The sequence below is a fragment of the Callorhinus ursinus genome, unplaced genomic scaffold (genome assembly GCF_003265705.2).
Source record: "Callorhinus ursinus isolate GAN/ISIS: 27379988/994484 unplaced genomic scaffold, GSC_fseal_2.0 scaffold14, whole genome shotgun sequence".
NCBI lineage: Eukaryota > Metazoa > Chordata > Mammalia > Carnivora > Otariidae > Callorhinus > Callorhinus ursinus.
The window spans coordinates 30,651,466-30,671,541 of record NW_027397076.1 but is presented as its reverse complement, the minus strand read 5'-3'; the positions used below and the strand labels follow the sequence as shown (position 1 = coordinate 30,671,541).

General features: G+C 35.1%; 2 protein-coding genes and 1 long non-coding RNA gene across 5 annotated transcripts in view; 2 read left to right on the top strand and 1 right to left on the bottom strand.

Moving 5' to 3' along the window:
* GLIPR1L1 (GLIPR1 like 1) overlaps positions 1-11,274 on the top strand; it is a 34,907-nt gene extending 23,633 nt beyond the window's left edge. Inside the window, 3 exon segments of the mRNA XM_073900640.1 lie at positions 6,723-6,811; positions 11,015-11,041; positions 11,130-11,274. Coding sequence (XP_073756741.1) covers positions 6,723-6,811; positions 11,015-11,041; positions 11,130-11,152 — 139 coding nt within the window. The 3' untranslated portion in view covers positions 11,153-11,274.
* Positions 11,275-12,399: 1,125 nt separating this feature from the next.
* LOC141374103 (uncharacterized) lies at positions 12,400-19,709 on the bottom strand. The gene is made up of 3 exons (XR_012380690.1): positions 19,593-19,709; positions 19,111-19,175; positions 12,400-12,539 (listed from the first exon to the last, which is right to left on the bottom strand). It is a non-coding gene; the product is annotated as an uncharacterized lncRNA (long non-coding RNA).
* A 100-nt stretch (positions 19,710-19,809) lies between these two features.
* The window catches only part of GLIPR1L2 (GLIPR1 like 2), a 29,331-nt gene continuing 29,064 nt past the window's right edge, over positions 19,810-20,076 (top strand). For all 3 annotated transcript variants that reach the window (XM_073900637.1, XM_025883388.2, XM_073900639.1), the window contains exon 1: positions 19,810-20,040. In XM_073900637.1, the coding sequence (XP_073756738.1) occupies positions 19,810-20,040 (231 nt within the window). The remainder of the gene's footprint in view (positions 20,041-20,076) is intronic.

The following is a 20,076-nucleotide window of genomic DNA, read 5'->3' as shown; positions in this document are numbered from 1 at the left end:
AAATAACATGCTACTAAACAATGAATGGGTCAACCAAGAAATCAAAGGGGAAATATAAAAAATACATGGAGACAAATGAAAATGAAAACACAATAGTCTAAAATCTTTGGGATACAGCAAAAGTTGCTCTAAGAGGGAAGTTTATAGCAATACAGGCTTACTTTGAGAAGAAAAATCTCAAATAAACAACTTTACACCTATAGGAGCTCAAAAAGGAAAACACAACTCAAAACCAGCAAAAGGAAGGAAATAATGAATATTAGAGCAGAAATAAATAAAATAGAAACTAAGAAACAAAACAAGACACAAAACAAAAACCCCAATAGAACAAATCAATGAACCAGAAGTGGGTTCTTTGAAAAGATAAACAAAATGATAAACTTTATACCAAAAACTAATGATGTAATATATGGTGATTAACATAACAATAAAAAAATTTTTTTTAAATGATAAACTTTAATCAGACTCACCAAAAAAAAAAAGGGAAGACTCAAATAAACAAAATCATAAATGAAAGAGGAGAAATAACAACTGATACCACTGAAATACAAAGGATTATAAGAAAATATTATGAAAAATTATATGCCAACAAATTGGACAACCTAGAAGAAATGGATAAATTCCTAGAAACATATAACCCACCAAAACTGAAGCAGGAAGAAATAAGAAAATTTGAACAGACTGATTACCAGCCATGAAATTCAACCAGTAATCAAAAACTCCCAACAAACAAAAGTTCAGAACCAGATGGCTTCACAGGCAAATTCTACCAAACATTTAAAGAAGAGTTAATACCAAGTATTCTCAAAGTATTCCAAAAGACAGAAGAAGGAAAACTTCCAAATTCATTCTATGAGACTATTACCTTGATACCAAAACCAGATAAAGAAACCACAAAAAAAAAAAGAAGTATGGGCCAATAACTCTGATGAACATAGATGCAAGTCCTCAACAAAATATTAGCAAACCGAATCCAACAATACATTTAAAAAATCATTCACCACAATCAAGTGGGATTTATTCCTGGGATACAAAAGTGATTCAATATTCACAAATCAATTAACATGATATGTCACATGAGTAAGAGAAAGGATAAAAAACATGATTGTTTCAATAGATGCAGAAAAAGTATTTGACAAAGTACAACATCCATTCATGATTTAAAAAAAAAAAAAACCTTCCACAAAGTAGGTTTAGAGGGAACATACCTCAACATAATAAAGGTCATCATCCTCAATAATAAAAAAAAAAAAAAAAACTGAGAGCTTTTCTCCTAAAATCAGGAACAAGACAAGCATGTCCACTCTCACCACTTTATTCAACATAATACTGGAAGTCCTGGACATAATAATCAGATAAGAAAAAGAAGTAAAAGGCATCTAAACAGGTAAGGAAAAAATAAAAACTTTCACTATTTGTAGATAACATGACACTATATATAGAAAACCCTAAACTCCACCAAAAAACTATTAGAACTGATAAATGAATTCAGTAAGGTTGCAGGACACAAAATCAATGCATAGAAATCTGTTGCATTTCTATACACTAATAATGAAGTAGCAGAAAGAGAAATGAACATTTACAACAATCCTATTTACAGTTGCACAAAAATAATAAGGGCACCTGGGTGGCTCAGTTGGTTAAGCATCTGACTCTTGCTTTCAGCTCCAGACTTGTTCTCAGGGTCGTGTGTTCAACCCCGTGTTGAGCTTAAAGATAATATAATAATAATAAAAATGTCCAGGAACTCAACCAAAGGGTGAAAGACTATAAAACATTGATGAAAGAAACTGAAGACAATACAAAGAAATGGAAAGATACTCCATTTCATGGATTGGAAGAACAAATATTGCTAAAATGTCTATACTACCCAAATCAATCTACAGATTTGATGTAGTCACTATCAAAATACCGACAGCATTTTTTATAGAACTAGAACAAATAACCCTAAAGTTTGTACATAATGACAAAAGACCAAAGTCATCTTGAAAAAGAAGAACAAAACTGTAAGTATCACAATCCCAGATTTTAAGATCTACTACAAAATTATAGTAATTAAAACAGTATGGTACTGGCACAAAAAGATACATAGGTCAATAGAACAGAATAGGGAGCCCCCAAACAAACCCACAATTATATAGTCAATTAATTTTTGAGAAAGAAGCAAGGATGTGCAATGGGAAAAACAGAGTGTCTTCAATAAATGGTGTTGGAAAAACTGAACAGCTATATATAAATGAATGAAACTGGACCATTTTCTTATACCATACACAAAAATAAACTCAAAATGGATTAAAGACCTAAATGTGAGATGTGAAACCATAAAATCGTAGAAGGGAGCACAGGCAGTACTTTTCTGACATCTGCCATAACATTTTTCTAGATATGTCTCCTAAGGCAAAAGAAACAAAAGTAAAAATAAACTTTTGGGACTGTATCAAAATAAAAAGCTTCAGCACAGTCAAGGAAACAATCAACAAAACTAAAAGACAACCTATTGAATGGGAGAAGATATTTGCAAAGATATCTCTAATAAAGGGTTAGTATCCAAAATTTATAAAGAACTTATACAACTCAACACACACACAAAAACAAATAATCCAATTAAAAAATGGTCAAAGACAGGAACAGACATTTCTCCAAAGAAGATGTACATGTGGCCAACAGATACATGAAAAGATGCTCAACATCATTTATCACCAGGGAAATGCAAATCAAAACCACAATCAGAATAGCTAAAATCAAAAACTCATGAAACAACCAGTGTTGGTTAGGATGTGGAGAAAAAAGGAACCTTCATGTGCTATTGGGGGGAATGTAAACTGGTATAGTCACTGTGGAAAAACGTATGGAGGTTTCTCAAAAACTTAAAAATAGAATTACCATAAGATCCAGTAATTCCAATACTGGGTATTTTACCCAAAGAATATGTAAACACTAATTTGAAAAGATATATGCACCCCTATGTTTATTGCAGCTTTATTTACAATAGCCAAATTATGGAAGCAACCCAAGTGTCCATCAATTGATGAATGGATAAAGAAGTAGTATGTATATACAATGGAATATTACTAAGCCATAAAAAATAATGAAATCTTGCCATTTGCAACAACAAGGATGGATCTAGAGAGTATAATTCTAAGTGAAATAAGTCAGAGAAAGACAAATATCATATGATTTCACTCACATGTGGACTCTAAGAAACAAAACAAATGAACAAATTAACAAAGAGACAAATCAAAAAATGGATAGTTTAACTATAGAGAACAAACTGATGGGTTACCAGAGGGGAGGTAGTTGGAGGAATCAGTGAAATAGGTGACAGAGATTAAAGAGTACACTTATTATGATAAACACTGAGTAATGTATAGAATTATTGAATCACTATACTGTACACCTGAAGCTAATATAACACTATATGTTAACTATACTTGAATTTAAATAAATAAACAAAGAAACACACAGAAATAGATTAAAAGTACAAGAATGGAAAAAGGTTTACTATGCTAACATTAGTCAAAAGAAAGCAGCAGGGTCTATGCTAATAACAAATAATGTGGATTTTAGAGCAAAGAATAATACTAGAGTTAAGAAAGTCATTTCAAAATGACAGTGAGGTTGGGGTGTCTGAGTGGCTCAGTCAGCTAAACCTCTGACTCTTGGTTTTGGCTCAGGTCATGATCTCAGGGTTGTGAGACAGAGACCTGCATCAGGTTCTGCACTGAGTATGGAACCTGCTTAAAATTCTCTCTCTCTGCCCCTCCTCCACTACTGACACATGGCAGTCTCATGTGTGCTCTCTCTCTCTTTCAAAAAAAAAAAAAAAAAAAAATGAAAGTGGGGTTAATCAATCAAGAGGCAACTTGGTGAAATGGAAAAATTCCTCCAAGGACACAAATTGCAATGAAATAAAGGAAAACCACAGAGCAATATCTCCTGTGAATATATGTACAAAAATCCTAAACAAAACTTAGTATTTGAATCCATCAATATAGTAAAAGCCTAAGACACCTTGTCCAAATGGAGTTTATTCCAGGAATATAGAGGTGGCTTAACATTCTAAATACATCAATCAGTGCATTTCACCATATTAATCAACCTAAAAATAAAGATCACATGATCATCTCAATAGATTGAGAAAAAGCTAAGCATTCACTCCTGATATAAGCTCTCAGAAAACTGGAAATAGAAGGGAACTTCCTAAACCTAATAAAGGACAGCTGTGAAAAACCTATATGTAATATTATACCAATAGTAAAAAAAAAAAATTTATGTAAAGTACCAGAGAGTAAATATATTAAGCTTTGCATGCCATATATATTGTTACCTTCATTTTTATTTTGTTTTAAAGAACCCATTAAAAATGTAAAAAAAAAAAAATTCTTTGCTTTCAGACTGCACAAAAACAGGCCAGACTTGGCCTAGGGGCCATACTTCGCTGACTTCTGGTCTATAGGTCTATATAAAAAAAATCCAATGAAATCTGTGAAAATTCTTCTAAAACTAATAAGTGAACTTAGTAATTTTTCAGGACACAAGATCAATATACTCAGTTACATGTCCATATACTAGCAATAAATAATCATGAATTAAATTAAAATAACAATACCATTTATAACAGCATCAAAAAATATAAACTATCTAGGAATAAACCTGGCAGAAGACATGAAAGACCTCCACACTGAAAAACTACACAATATTCATGACAGAAATTAACAAAGATACAAATAATTGAAGAGATTATACTTTGTTAATGGATTAAAAGACTCAATATTGTTAAGACATAATTTTCACTGAATTGATCCATAGATTCAATATAATCCCAACAAAAATTCCAGATTTTTATTATAGAAATTGACAAACTGATCATAAAATTCATATGGAAATGGAAAGGACTTTTAATAGCCAAATCAACTCTGAAAAAAAATAACTGAAGGGCTAACACTATTTTTTTTAAAGATTTTTTCTTTTTTTTGAGAGAAAGAGAGCACGAGCTAGGAGGAGCAGCAGAGAGAGAGGGAGAATCAGACTCCCTACTGAGCAGGGACCCCAACACCGGGCTCGATCCCAGGACCCTGACATCATGACCTGAGCTGAAGGCACACACTTAACTGACTGAGCCACCCAGGTTCCCCAGAAGGGCTAACACTATTGTTTCCAAGAATTATTAATGCTAGAATAATCACAACAATCGATGTAAAGTTAAACAGATAGATCAGTGGAACAGAATGTGGAGTCCAGAAATAAACCTATACATGCTGGTCCACATATGTTCAACTAATTTTCCAAAAATGCACAAAGGCAATGCAGTGGAAAAAATGGTTTCTTTTAAAATGATGCTGGTACTGTTTGTCATTCTAAGTAAACTTAGATCTATACAACACACAACCTATAATAATTAACTCAAAATGGATCATAAACCTAAATATAAAGCCCAAAATTGTAAAACTGTTGGAAGAAAACACAGATGAAATCTTTGTGACCTTAAAATAGCCAGATTTTTTTTAGTTACCACAACAAAACCATGACCCATTAAAGAACAAATTGATAAGATGGATTTCATTAAACTTTAAAATCAATGCTATTCAAAGATACTGGTAAGAGAATAAAAAGAACATGCCATGGACGGGAAGAAAGTCTTTGTAAAGCTTATCTAATAAAGGGCTTATATAGAGAACATAGGATGAACTCTCACAATTCAATATTAGAAAAACTTAAAACTCAATTTTTTTAAGTGGACAAAAGAGTAATAAAGAAGACATGCAGATGGCAAATAAGCACATGAAAAAATGCTCAACATTATTAATCATTAGGGAAACACAAATTAAAACCACCATGAATGCCACTACACAATTAGAATGGCTAAAGACTGGCCAATACAAGCCCTGACAAGGAAGTGAAGCAACTAGAATTCTCAACACTGCTGGTAGAAATATAAAGTGTTACAACAACTTTGAAAAAACTGTGTGGAAGTTACTTGAAAAGTTAAATATGCATCTACCATATGATCTATTCATTCTTTTATCCAAGGAAACGTAGGTCCATGTAAATACTTATATATGAATGTTCAAAATGTGCACAGTAACTTTATTTGGAATACCCCAAATGTCCACCAACAAATGAATAGATAAATAAATTGCTGCATATTTTTTAAAGGAATACTACTCATGTTATTAATGGTTTCCTTTGTGTACTCTAGGTAATTAACACTTTTTTAAGTCTTCCACAGATAAAGAGATGGGGAAGAAAAGAGGCTTGTTAAAATGTATCAATTTATTTTATTGAAAAGCAGGCATAATAGCTGCCAAGTCTTACTGATACATCACCAAAAGAACTAGTAAGAACTATGGTATTGAACATAAAGCATATGTTTCCACTTGCAATTTAAATTTTATTCATTCTATTTACAAAATCAAGAGATAATGATAGTGTTTACAACAAAAACTTTGTGGCTGTCAACATGCATAATTACAATGGGTTCACATCTAATTTGTATTTTACAGAATATTTGAGAATATAACTGCCATGTGGATTAGGGACATCTTGTAAACAGTTTTAATGGTTTCTTTTACAAACAAAAGGAGCATAAAATTGGGACAAAAGTTGTTATTTTTCCTTTTAAATATTCATGAGTGAGTGACCAAAATAACTTGCATAAATTCATGCACAAAATTAGAGAAATTAATAGTCATTTGGCTAATCAATTATTCTCTTTTTTACAGAGGAAATTTTCCAAATAAGCCCCCTTACACTAAAAGAGTAGCCTGCTCTTTGTGTGCAGAAGAAGAAACTTGCAAAGAGAATCTCTGCCGTAAGCAAAAAGGAAAAACAATAATCGTAACATTCTATTTGGAGAAGAGTTTCCATAAATTAATTTTAAAATTTGGATTCTCAAGTGCATAAGTAATTATTGACAATATTTGATTGCTACTATATGATGATATAAATCATTTGTCATAAATTATCATATTTAAACTCAGATGATCCCTCCCTTCTTCACTGATTATTTTTCCTCTCATGCTAAAGGACAGAAAGGAGTAAGGTATAACTGTGATCCAGTTTGCTACTATACTCAAAATATCTGTTCATTGAAATTTTTCTTATTTGTATTAATTATTAGTTATTATTATTAGTTATTATCAAAATAGTGACTCATGCAGAAGTAATACATTAATCAATGTGCAAATTAATTATGATTTAAAGCAAATATGTTTCTCTTCCATTATCAGTCTTTTGGCTCTCAGAACAAAGATTTTTTTTAAACGATAAGTGCATAAATTCTTGATTGAAAAAGAATTTTCAGTGACACAGTGAAGAGAGGAGATGATCTGAAAACTGTAAAAAAAAAAAAAAAAAGAAGATTTGGTGCCATGAAAGAAGACAGACACAAAAATAATGTATATTAAATGATTTCTTTATGTAAAGTTCAAATATCAAGCAAAACTAATCTACATTTGGAGTCAGGATAGTGGTTACCTTTAGAGAGCAAAGAGGAGTTAATTAAACAGAAGAGGATACCAGAAGGACTTTCTAGACCCATAGGTCTATGTTTACCTACATGTGTTCACTTTGTAATAATTCATCAATCTTTCCATTTATGAGGCATACATACTTTCATATTGATATTATACTTCAGTTAAACAATGAACTAGAAGTATCGTCCCTCTAATTTTAAATTTCATTCAAAGCAGTTTAAAAAATAAATCCAAGGGCACCTGCGTGGCTCAGCTGTTAAGCGTCTGCCTTCAGCTCAAGTCATGATCCCAGGGTCCTGGGATCAAGCCCCGCATCGGGCTCCCTGCTAGGCCAGAAGCCTGCTTCTCCCTCTCCCCCTCCCCCTGCTTGTGTTCCCTCTGTCGCTGTGTCTCTCTCTGTCAAATAAAATCTTTAAATAAATAAATAAATAAATCCATTGTATATCTCCTATTTGCAAACTAATGTTTTCTAGTTAAAGGGACATAAAGATAACAATGATACGCTTTTTTTTTTTAACTTCCCCTTCCTGCCCAGTATCCAACCCAGTTTCTTGCCTGAGCTAGTAATCTCCCACCTCTCCTCCTCCAAATTGTTTTACAGAAAGAAAATCCAGGCCAAATCCTTTTCTTAAAAATTCCTCAATTGCTTCTTACTCCAATTAAAGAAAAATATGACTCTATTCCAAGGCCAGTAAGTCCAGTTATGATCAATCTGCCCCTTGCTTTTCTCCCCTACCATTTTTGTTGCTGTTGTTATCCTCCCTTTGATACACTAAGCGCCATGATTACCAGCCTCAAATATTCCAACCTCTTTCTGAAATCTCCAGCATCTGGATCACCTGTGGGTCTGTTTCTAGTTTCAAGATTGTTTTGTTTTCTCTTGGTTTCCGTAACATACTCTGTTTCTTGGTGTGGTGAATTATCTTTAAAGATGGCCACTAATAATTCCTCCCCTCCTTTACACATAAGCCACTCCTCCCAAAAAAGTGGACACTATTTCTCCTTCTCTTCAATGAGGCCTTGATATTGTGCCAGTTCTGGGCCTACCCTTTAGAAGAAACTTGGCAGCTTCTGCTTTTGCTATGTTGGAAGCCTCCCAGATTTCAATTCCACACTTTCCTGCTGGAGAGGTCACATGGATAAAGGCCCTGGAACAGGAGAGGTCATCTTTCTGTTGCAACCCTAACTGAGCTCCAGCTAAATGCAACTACGTCATTGAGTCCCGATGACACTACACAGAGCAGAGTAATTGTCTTGTAGAGCCAGCCAATCCAGATAATTGTAAGAAATAATAATAAATTATTGTTTTAAGCCATCGTTCTGGAAGTTTGCGTCATAGCAGTACACAGCCAAAACACTTGGTGTATGCCTAATTAGTTTCTATTAAACATCTAACAACACATGTAAAACAAAAATGCAGAGAGTTCTACATTTTCCTCTGCTGAACAGTTAGAGTCAAGGTTGTTTACCTTAATCTAAACACAGCTTAGTCAACACTGGGTTAGAATTTATGTAAGGCTTGGTTCACCTCTGTTTGTCTCTGCTCTAAGGGCACAGACTTCCAGGGCTTTCCACTGAGAGATTGCTGTTTACTGTTGCCTTTCCCCAATAGGTTCTTAATTCTAATCCGTATTATTTTAGCATTCTGAAATTACTGAAAAATCTGCTTTGTTTTCCAGAAGGTTTCAGCCTAGGATTTTAGCCTCCTGTTCCTCATAGCTTCAAAATTAAACAAATACTTTGAGTACAGAATGGCCATCTCTTGGACTCATTCCTCCACCTTTACCTTTCACCAGGATCTTAAACTGCTCAATTCTCCTATTTTCTCCCTCTGGTCCTACAAGGCCAACAAAAGCTCCGATGGTTTCTGTTTCCCCAAAATCAGCCTCTGCCTGGGCAAAGCCGAGATTTTCAGCCCTAGACCTGGGCAGAAGATGAACAAATGGCTCCAGGGGAAAAAAAGACCGCTTTCATAACATCAGTCCATTCTCTGTGGATCTCCTGCTCTGAAATCTTGACCCTTCAGTCTTTGTTGCTTTAGCAAATCTCTGAGATTCTTAAACATTGTTTTATTGTACTTTATCTGGATTTTCTAGTTTTACTTAATGAGGACTTTTCTGCCATGAGTTTCTCCATCCCAAGATTCAAGCAGTTATTGACAATGGGTTTCCAAGAAAGCACCACACAAGCTGCAAAGGCTACAATAAGTTTTGCTACCTGGCAGGAGGTGTTCTCCCAACTTGTTTCTTTTCTAAATTGTTCAGAAATCACTTGGCTCTTCCTCAACTTTTGCTCTTGCAAATTAACCTTAGGATAACCTTATCAATTCCACAGGAGACCTTGGAATTACATTGAATTTATAAATAAATTTGGAAAGAATTAACATCTTTGGGGCGCCTGGGTGGCTCAGTCAGTTAAGTGTCTGCCTTTGGCTCAGGTCATGATCTCAGGGTTCTGGGATCAAGCTCCACGTTAGATTCCCTGCTCAGCGGTGAGTCTGCTTCTCCCTCTCCTCCCGGCTCCTGCTCTCTCTCATTATCTCTGTCTCTGTCTCTTCTCTCTCTCCAATAAATAAACAAATAAATAAATAAATATTAACATCTTTGCTCTGGTATGTTCCACTTATTTAAGTCCTATGACTTCTGATTTGTGTCTTCTCTCTTTTATGTTGATTAGTGTTTATATAAAGCCAATTTTTAGTTTTGTTGACTTCCTTTTTGAGAGATGGGAGCAGATTAATAATAGACTTTCTCCCCTTACTTTTCTGTAAGGAAACTTTATTTTTTCCTGAAAACTATTATATCCAAAGCCTAGAATTATGTTCAATACATAGTACACACTCAAAAAGTGAATAAATGAATGAAAGAAATTAAACAAATGATTTCCTAACCAACTGCAGGATGTTGTTAAATAGAGGGAAAAAATTTGATGAGGGAAAGACACAGAGCAAAATTTGGAGCCAAAGCCACATCAGAAGTGAATGAGATATTTAATGGAGGGCTCTGGGAACCAAAAAGTCAACATGAAGGAATTACATTCTCTTTCAGGGAATTTAAATGGGCATGGCAGAGTGCCACAAGTAAAGTCAACTACTTTATATAGTTTTGTCAATTGTAGTCTTTTTTGCCTTCAACGTGAAAGCTGCTCTAGAAATATCTGTTGACATGACTTTGTTGGCAGAAGGCATCATATAGATTTTTAAGCACTGAGGGATTTGTGGAGGAAGCTTTCATTTTCTTAAGTTAAACTAAGTTTCCTAAGTTTATCACCTTAGTTAAAAAACCAGAAAGGCAAGTGAATGCCTTTATTTTCTTAAGATTTTATTTATTTATTTGAGAGATAGTGAATGAGAGAGAGTATGAGAGGGGTGAGGGGCAGAGGGAGAAGCCGACTCCCCGCCGAGCAGGGAGCCCAATGTGGAACTTGATCCCGGGACTCCAGGATCATGACCTGAGCCAAAGACAGTCACTCAACCAACTGAGCCACCCAGGCGCCTGCAAGTGAATGCCTTTAATTCTGTAATTTTTTGTCTACCTTAGGTAATAAAGAATGTGATAAACTGGAAAGTACGTATCAAACTATTTAAATATTGATTCAATTACTTCCTCCCCTTGAAACTAAATGGAGCTTTTAACTGTTATGTTTTATTGACAGAATATCCAGATTGGAATCCATAGGGGAAGAAGGCACCTCAGCAGATATCATGTAATCCATTGTGCCTAGTTCCTGTTCTTCTGAGACTATTTTAATTATCATTTATATATAAGAAAAGTTCTCAGACATGACAATAAACAAGCAGTTTATGACTAAACATAACTGTCATCAGTTTAACTCTTAAAACTTCTACACTCTTATCTGTTATCTAAATTTAATGCCTGATTTTAACAAAAGATGTATTGAGTATAGAAGGGTAACTGTAAAAAAAGAAAAAATTAAGTTTTTTTAATGCAATTTTACATTGTATCAAGAGTCCCACTCTCTAATTTTCTAGATTGTCATTTTAGTTACAGTAGACTTAAAGAACATTTCAGGTATTAAATATTTTCCTTATATTCCAGTGGTTTCCTTTAAGAATATCATCAACATTATTCAGAAACAAAATGTTATTGAGGAAAGTTTCAGATAGCATGTAATGTCCTATCAGCAGTTGGGGAAATGGATAGGAACAGATTAAACTAAAAAGGAAATCAATTAAATTTTAAACCTTCGAAAGGTAAATGTATGTTCTTTTAGGAGATTTTAAAATGTGCCCTGTATAAAATAACAGAATATAAAAAGTATACCTTTTAAAACCTATACAACTGTAGTATAGTTAATAACACCTCTACAAACCAAAGAATCAGTAAATTCTGCCATTTCTTTTGTCCGAAGACAAAAAAAAAACACAAAAAACAACAGAAACCCAAATTATTCAATTAATTGTTTTAAAAATGAGTTATGTTGAATTGTTGACTTCTATGGGCTAAACTACCTAGATCTCTTTCTTCTCAACTAAAGCAACCACCAACTTCCTCCACTATAAGTATTAAAAATCATTTTTAAACAGAAATTTTTTTTTGAGAGAGAAAGAGAGAGCAAGCAGGAGAGGAGCAGAGGGAGAGAATGTCAAGCAGACTCCATGCTCAGTGAGGGGTCTGACATAGGGCTTGATCTCATGACCCTGAGATCATGACCCGAGGTGAAATCAAGAGTCAGATGCTTAACTGACTGAGCCACCCAGGTGCCCCTAAATGTATTTTTAACATGACTGAGAGTTGTTTTGTTTATATTGCTATATACCTAAGAATTTCCACATAGCTGGAGGATTGTTGCTATTCTTTAAAAAAGCCAAACGATTTTATATTTCAGATCTGTTTGTATTAGTCAAGGTTCTCCAGAAAAAAACAGAGAGAGACAGAGACAGAGACAAAGAGGAGAGGTTTTATAGAATTGACTTACACAACTGTAAGTTAGCAAGTCTGAAATCTATAGGGCAAGCTGGCAGGGTGGAGATTCAAGTAAGAGTTGCTGTTGCAGTCTTGCATCCGAAGTCTTGGAAATCAGGCAAAATTTCTACGTTGCAATCTGAAAGCAGAATTCTTTCTTCAGAAAATCTGTCTTTGCTCTAAATGCCTTCAACTAATTGGATGCAGCCCACCCTCATATGGAGGGTAGTCTGTTTTACTTAAAGTCAACTGATTGTAAAGTTAATCATATCTAAAAAAATACCTTTACAGCAATAGCTAGATTAGTGTTTCACCAAACACTTGCCACCATAGTCTAGCCACACTGACACAAAGAGTATCACCATAGTCTAGCCATACTGACACATAAAATTAACCATCACACTGTTATTTGTCATCATGTATATGGAATCGTTATATTTTTGGTAAACTATTGCTATTTGTTTAACTATTGCATTGTAAAAATTCAAATCCATAATTAATTACTCCTTAACTTGCAGTTTGAAATAAGCTAAAGGTAAACTGACACATATACATATATTTTGTATTATTTATTATTGTGTTGTCTTCGTGGATTTTTTTTAATTAAACTTTTTCATGAATAATTAAAATAGCCTCTGATTTTTAATATAATCACCTCTTTATCTTCTTCAGACACCTTATTCATTCAAAAGCATGTTTCCTTAAATCAGATTAATTTAAATTCTATGGAACACATAAAAATGAATTTTTATAGAATTATATTCTGTGATTTTGAAGAAATATTTCTCAGAATATTAAATTGGAACTGCTATGGAAACTTGCAAGTAGTGGTAGTTCTTAGAAAAGAGGGTCTCTATTTGCAGACTTCTCTATGCTTAAGTTGTGAACAGAAGCTTGATAGGTGGAGTGCCTCTGCCTTACTGAGTGGGGCTTCCCCTCATTGGCAAGAAGAAAAAATCCTGGGTCAAGGAGTTGTCTTTTCTATTCCTTATGATCGTAACCACAGACTCTTCAAAGGACATGTTGGGAGGCCTGACATCACTAGCAATTCTTTTACTCTGAGAAGATCTTGTTCTTAATAACCCTCCTATTTCACTCAGTTTGCAATTACTAAACAAACTGCTCTGGGTTTGGCCTTTTCAATTTACTGGAGGCAATTAACTCAGGATTTAAACAGTGCATTCTTTTTGGGGGATCCTCTTGTCTTACTAGGCTATGTTTGAAATTCCCACAAATTTGACTAATCACTTGGAGGTAAAGTGATCAGACTCATCAGTCTTAGCTGGGCCAGGTTTACCCCATTCTTACCCCCTGGGAAGGATCATAAACAGATGGTTTAAACAGTAGTCTCTATAGTTTTTTTTATTACACATCCCTATCAGTAAAAAACAATATATATATATTGACTGGTCAATAGTCCTGGTTCGCCTGGGACTGAGGAGTTTTCCAGGACATAGAAAAACACACTAAACCCAGGGCACTCCCTAACAAGTCAGAAGGTTGGTGACCCTATACTTAAATCAAAAGTATTCGTGTATCATTTAATTACATGTATTATGTGTACTTTTATAATAGAGCAATATACATTTTAAATACACAAAAATTGAACCTGAAAGGGATGACATAATAATGAATTAAAAAATAAGTGCTAAAGAGAGGTTTATGCCAGGAAGACGATAAGACTCAACTGATACTCAGGATGCCTGGGTGGCTCAGTCAGTTAAGTGTCTGCCTTCAGCTCAGGTCATGATCCCAAAGTCCTGGGATCGAGTTCCGCATAGGGCTCCTTGCTCAGCGGGCAGCCTGCTTCTCCCTCTGCCTGCCACTCCTCCTGCTTGTGCTCACTCTATTTCTCTGTCTCTGACAAATAAATAAATTTTTTAAAAAGAATGAACTGATATTGTTTGCTTGCACTTGTGTCTTTACAACTATACTCTGCAATTTCCTTTCAGCAAGATATATGATCATTTTGTAATGGTTGGCTTAGTTAAAACCCGGTAATATACTCTGTAATTAAATTTACCCAGGTTCATACACTGCAGCAAAAGAAATAAACAAATCCCAAAATCATCACTCCCTGTAGAATTACCATTTTTCCTCAGGAAAGCTATATACCACTTGCCATTGCTCCCTGTCAAAAAACGCCAAGGACTCACCTACACATATTGGATTTGCTCCTTATCAAAATAACTCAATAAATATGTATTAAAATGCACAAAGTATCTGACACCATACTACGGGTTAAAAATTTACTTTAGTCCTTGTCAATATAAGTAAAAATGAGATAGTATTTATTAATAGTATTAATTTAATAATAGTAATACCTAACACTAAGTAAGGTTTACAATGTGCCAAGCACTAAGTGTTTCCATATAATAACTATATAATCCTCTCAATAATCCTGTGAGGTAGATGCTATAAATTTTCCTTTCTTGAACTACTAGTAGGTTTAAACATATTTTTATAAACTTCATTCAAATTTACAAATATATTTTTTGAGAGTTAAGACAGTGTAAGGGAATGCTATCCTTTGGTCAAGGAAAGGAGTTATTGCATACATACAACCACTCTAAATAAATACTGACCTCAAGAATACAGAAGTAATATAAATTAAGGTGTCAAAATTTCATATAAATATTCCCAGATTTATATTCAATTTTATGGCTTTGACTTTTAGGCAGAGGCACACTATATTTTATTTCCTGAGGCCCAAACTCATCCTCGAAGCTGATTATATACAGTACATCTTATCTATATGTGAAAATAATAGATGCAGCATGAAATTTCCAGTTTCTGCTTTTTTTTTTTTTTTGGTCAATTGCTTGCTTATCTCCTTCATTTATTTTTCTAATTGTGCTGTTCATTTTCTTAGGAATTTTAAATGATTCTTAAATGTACCTTGATGGCACTTCCATGATTTTAATCCTTTGACATCTATCTAGCAGACACCTTTCTCAGTTGTCTATTTACATTTTAATGAACTAACATCTATCTTTCCATTTTTGAATGTTGCATCTTATTTGTACCACCAATTTGGTTTTCATCTTATAACACTTCTCATGCACCATTATCATAATTTGAATTTTTGAATTATAGAAAAGATCAATCAAGTGAAGACTGACATAAAAGTGAAAGAATAAGAGTAAAGTAAAAACAGTATGTCTCCCCAATAACATCTCTATGGACAACAAAATAATCTTTAGACTTATTGCATGATCATTCTCCTTAAGTGTACATAAAAAATGTATTTTTAAACTTGCTAGTTTTTATCAAAATCAGAGTGTAGAATTAGAGTATTATTTACCTAAAATTACAAGCACAATGTACAGAAACTGAAAACAAGCCCAAAGCCATCTGAGATAAGCAAGAGACTTAGCCTATATCCTAAAATTACCTATACTTTTCAAGTGAAGGCAATATCTCTGTAGACACAACAGAAAAGTAAATGGGTATTCAAAAAGAACATCTGCAGCAGAACATTAGTCAAATAAATAATTTAGTGATAATTTATTTTTCACATTGCTTGTAAAGAAATAGATGATTCTGTCAATACCCTCTAACAATTCCAATGCCTTCAAGGAATTTAATGTGTTAAATTATATCACCACTTCCAAAATTAAAAAAGTTAAAACTTCTTTGAGGGCTAGATGAATAGGCAAAAATTTCAAAGTTCAAGAAGTCACAAGCTATAAGAGCTTATGAGAAAATGAACACATCTTTTGGTACCATTGGGGAAAAAGAATTTCCTTTCCTACACATGGTCCTTCTGGCTGGACTAAGAATCAAATTGGCATGAGACAGATTAACAAAAGAAAATTAACCTTAATTTTGTATGTATGGGGAATCCAAACAGACATAGAAATTCCAAAGACAGGCAAAATAAGGTATACATGTCATTCTGAACTAAGGAGAAGCAGACAGGGATCTGGGATCTCAAAGAAAAGGAGTGCAATTCACAGGAAGATGAAAAAGAGTAAAGGTTTAATAAATGTTTGCTGGGCCTTTCAGAAACAATGGGACATGGAAGACCTTGATCAAACAGACCTTGCTGGGTTCCTCCCTGTCTATCAAAACTAGTTCATAGTACAATGTAGGAATCTATGGCAATAACTCTTTCCTCTATCTAAATTCTTTTTAGATACCTCTCAGTTGTGGGGAGGTAAAGAGCTTTTCCTGAATCTGCTGGGTTTTGATTGCTTTTGAACTCAAAATAGTCTTCATTGCCAAAGTGTCCCATCTTGGGACAGCCTGCCCTTGGCCCTTACAGTACTGATATAGAATCTGTGATTTTAATACATAAAATGTTAAAGTGATTAAATGACCCTCAGATACTATGTGCCTCTTTAAATTTTTGGAAAAAATATATTTTAGAATGCACTGAAATGTTTCTTGTATGAAGCACATGATGTGGACCAATTCATTGAAAGACTGAATATTTTGCAAAACATTCTCAGCAAACCCAACCTCTTTTATACAAACCAAACTAAATGCCTTCATGTGCCCTTTTTCTGTACTTCCATTTTAGTCACTTGGGTTTAAAAACTAGCTCTACCACATACTGGCTGGTGACTTTAGACAAATTACATGACCTCTTTTTCTGAGTCTTCCATCTGTAATACAGATAATAAGAGTGTCTGTTTCTTTTTTTTAAAAGATTTTATTTATTTATTTGAGAGAGAGAGAATGAGAGATAGAGAGCATGAGAGGGAAGAGGGTCAGAGGGAGAAGCAGACTCCCCGCTGAGCAGGGAGCCCGATGCGGGACTCGATCCCGGGACGCCAGCATCATGACCTGAGCCAAAGGCAGTCACTTAACCAACTGAGCCACCCAGGCACCCTATAGTGTCTGTTTCTTAAGGCTTTTATGATTTAAATGAGTTGATATTTTCCAAGCATTTAAAACAGCACCAGATAGTTCTGGAAACAGTGGTGACAATTATACAATAGTGCCACTGAATTTACACTAAAAATGATTAAAAAGGTAAATTTTATGTTAATGTGCATTTTACCACAATAAAAAAATTAAAAAATAAAATGAAATAGTGCCTGTCACATAAAAGAATTTTTGAAATAAACTAAAAGTAACATTTACTGGGGCACTTAGGTGGCTTAGTTTGTTGAGCACCTGACTTCAGCTGGGGTCATGATCTCGGGGTTCCGAGATGGAGCCATCATCAGGCTCCAATCCAAGCTCAGTGGGGAGTCTGCTTCTTCCTCTCCCTCTCCCTTTGCCCCTTCCCCTGCTCATGCTCTCTCTCTCTATCAAATTTAAGTAAAATCTTTTTTAAAAAATAGCATTTACTACTCTGCATTATAATTATTTGCTGACTTGTCTATATCACCTGTAACTAAAATCTTCACGTGGATAGACTACATATTTAGCTTGTTCAGCATTTGTAGCTCTAACACCTATCATGGACTCAGACATATAGGAGGTCCTAAAGAAATACCTATGACTGAGTGTGGTGTCCTGCAATGGAATGGGTTGCCTAAGAGACAGTAACTTCCTTCTTAGTATAATTATTTTAGGAGAGGCATAATGATCTCTTATTAGTGATGTGTCAGAGCATTTGTCCAATCCATGGGACTAATAAAATTGTCTAACATTTCTTCCTAATCTAAGATTGCATTATACTATTTATCTTGTGCTTTGATATAGCAATTTTCATAATCTAACAACAGTACCAACATAATAAAGGAATTCCATCTTTCACCACATGCCACCTTCATCCCTATAGTATGCTCTGCTGGTACTAAAACACTTTTAGTCTTTTCAGATCTCCTGGTATATTTACATGCCTTTTTCCCTTTGTTTAAAATGTGCTCTGTCAAAATAAATAAATAAACAAACAAACAAATAAATAAAATGTGCTCTGTCACCTGTATGCTTCACCTTCTTGAGGTCACATTCTCTAGAAAGGCTTCCATGGTCCTCAAAAGGGGTGTTAATTGTCCCATACATGCTGTAATAGCATTTTGGTTTTGTTTTTATCACATGGTATAAGAGTTACCAATTTGCTAGTTCTCTAAACCATAGGCTATTTGGAAACAGAGTCTGGGTGTTTCTCAACTATCTAACACATTGCCTGGTAATAAATATTTGTTAAAAGTATAACGGCATGAATGAAACCATCTTGTGAGGTCTACTGCTTTCAATTGTATACATCATCATTTTTTTAAAGATTTATTTATTTATTTTAAAGGGAAAGAGAGACACAGAGAGAGAACAAGAACAAGCCAGAAGGGGCAGAGGGAGAGGGAGAGGAAGAGAATCTCAAGCAGACTCCCCACTGAGCGGGGAGCCCAAGGTGAGGCTTGGTCTCACCACCGGAGATCATGACCTGAGTGGAAACCAAGAGTCAGAGGCTTACCCCACTGAACCACTCAGGTGCCCCTGTACCTCATAATTTTTAAAGCACATTCTTTTTGATATTTTGACCAACCAACTGCCAATGCTTTCTTTGTGGCAAAATTCTGTCACAGTGTCAATGAATTCAAGTACCCCGGTAATGCTACTGAACACAGTACGTTATATGCAAATGTGTACCCCAAAACAAATATGTGCTTTTATTTTGTGTCTAGAACTTATATTCCTCCAAGCAAGTTTTCTTTAGCAAAATGTTTGAAGGCAGAGAGACCAAGCCAAAATTGGCTAAGACACTAACCATTTTGTTTGAAAGAAAGAAATGAAAACAAAAAATGAGTTCTTACCAACTGTGAACACGACAATTTGTCAGAGATGATGAATTCTGATATTCCAGGCTGTCTATACAGTGCTGGTGAGATGAAATGAAAATACTTTAACCTTATGAGAACTTGATGATTCCTACTCTACCCCTTAAAAGCTGAGCTTTCCATTCTTCCATTTATTCTGTGGTTCCTCACAAAAGATTATTAAAACACAGAGAAAATCTCAATGAGGAAGTCTGACTTAAAGAGGAAATACTTTTGTCCATGAGGATAATAAAGGGTGCGTCCTGCACTAAATTTTCAACTCAAGAGGCAAGAATGGAAGAAAAAGATTTACTGAATTTTCATCACTATCACAGAAGAATGCTCATTTCCCCTTGCATAGTTAGAAAGTTCCCCAGACATGTTCATTATTCAGCAACTGGCATTCAGTGTACAGATGGCTCATAAACGATGACACATCATCTGGTGTCAGAAATCAACTCTGGATAATATTTCGCTACCTTAGTTTAGTGAAAAGCCTGTACTCCTTAACCTCAAGCCTCTCTTTGGTGAGTTCTGCAGATAGCTACAACCAGCTTCTGCCCCCCACACCCGTGACTTCCATTCCCGCTTCTCCCCCGGCTCCTGGGAAAGCAGGCTCAGCTTGCGTGTGTTGCTGCGTAGATTGGTAGAGACGGCCTGGCGCGTGCGCGCTGGCCTGTCTGCGGCGGGTGGACCATGGAGGCCCCAAGGCCCTTTGCGCGGGAATGGTGCGCCCAATCACTTCCCCTGACGCGAGGAGGCCTCTTGAAGCTGCGGGTCTGGGAACTCTGGCTACTACTGCTGGATGTCGGTTTGAACGCGGAACTTCCTCACGAAGAGGACGTACACTTTATCAATGAGTACGTGAACGTCCACAATGAGCTCCGGGGCAACGTCCTCCCCCGAGGGTCTAACTTGCGCTTCATGGTGAGGCTCTAAGGCGGTTGCCCAAACCAACAACCT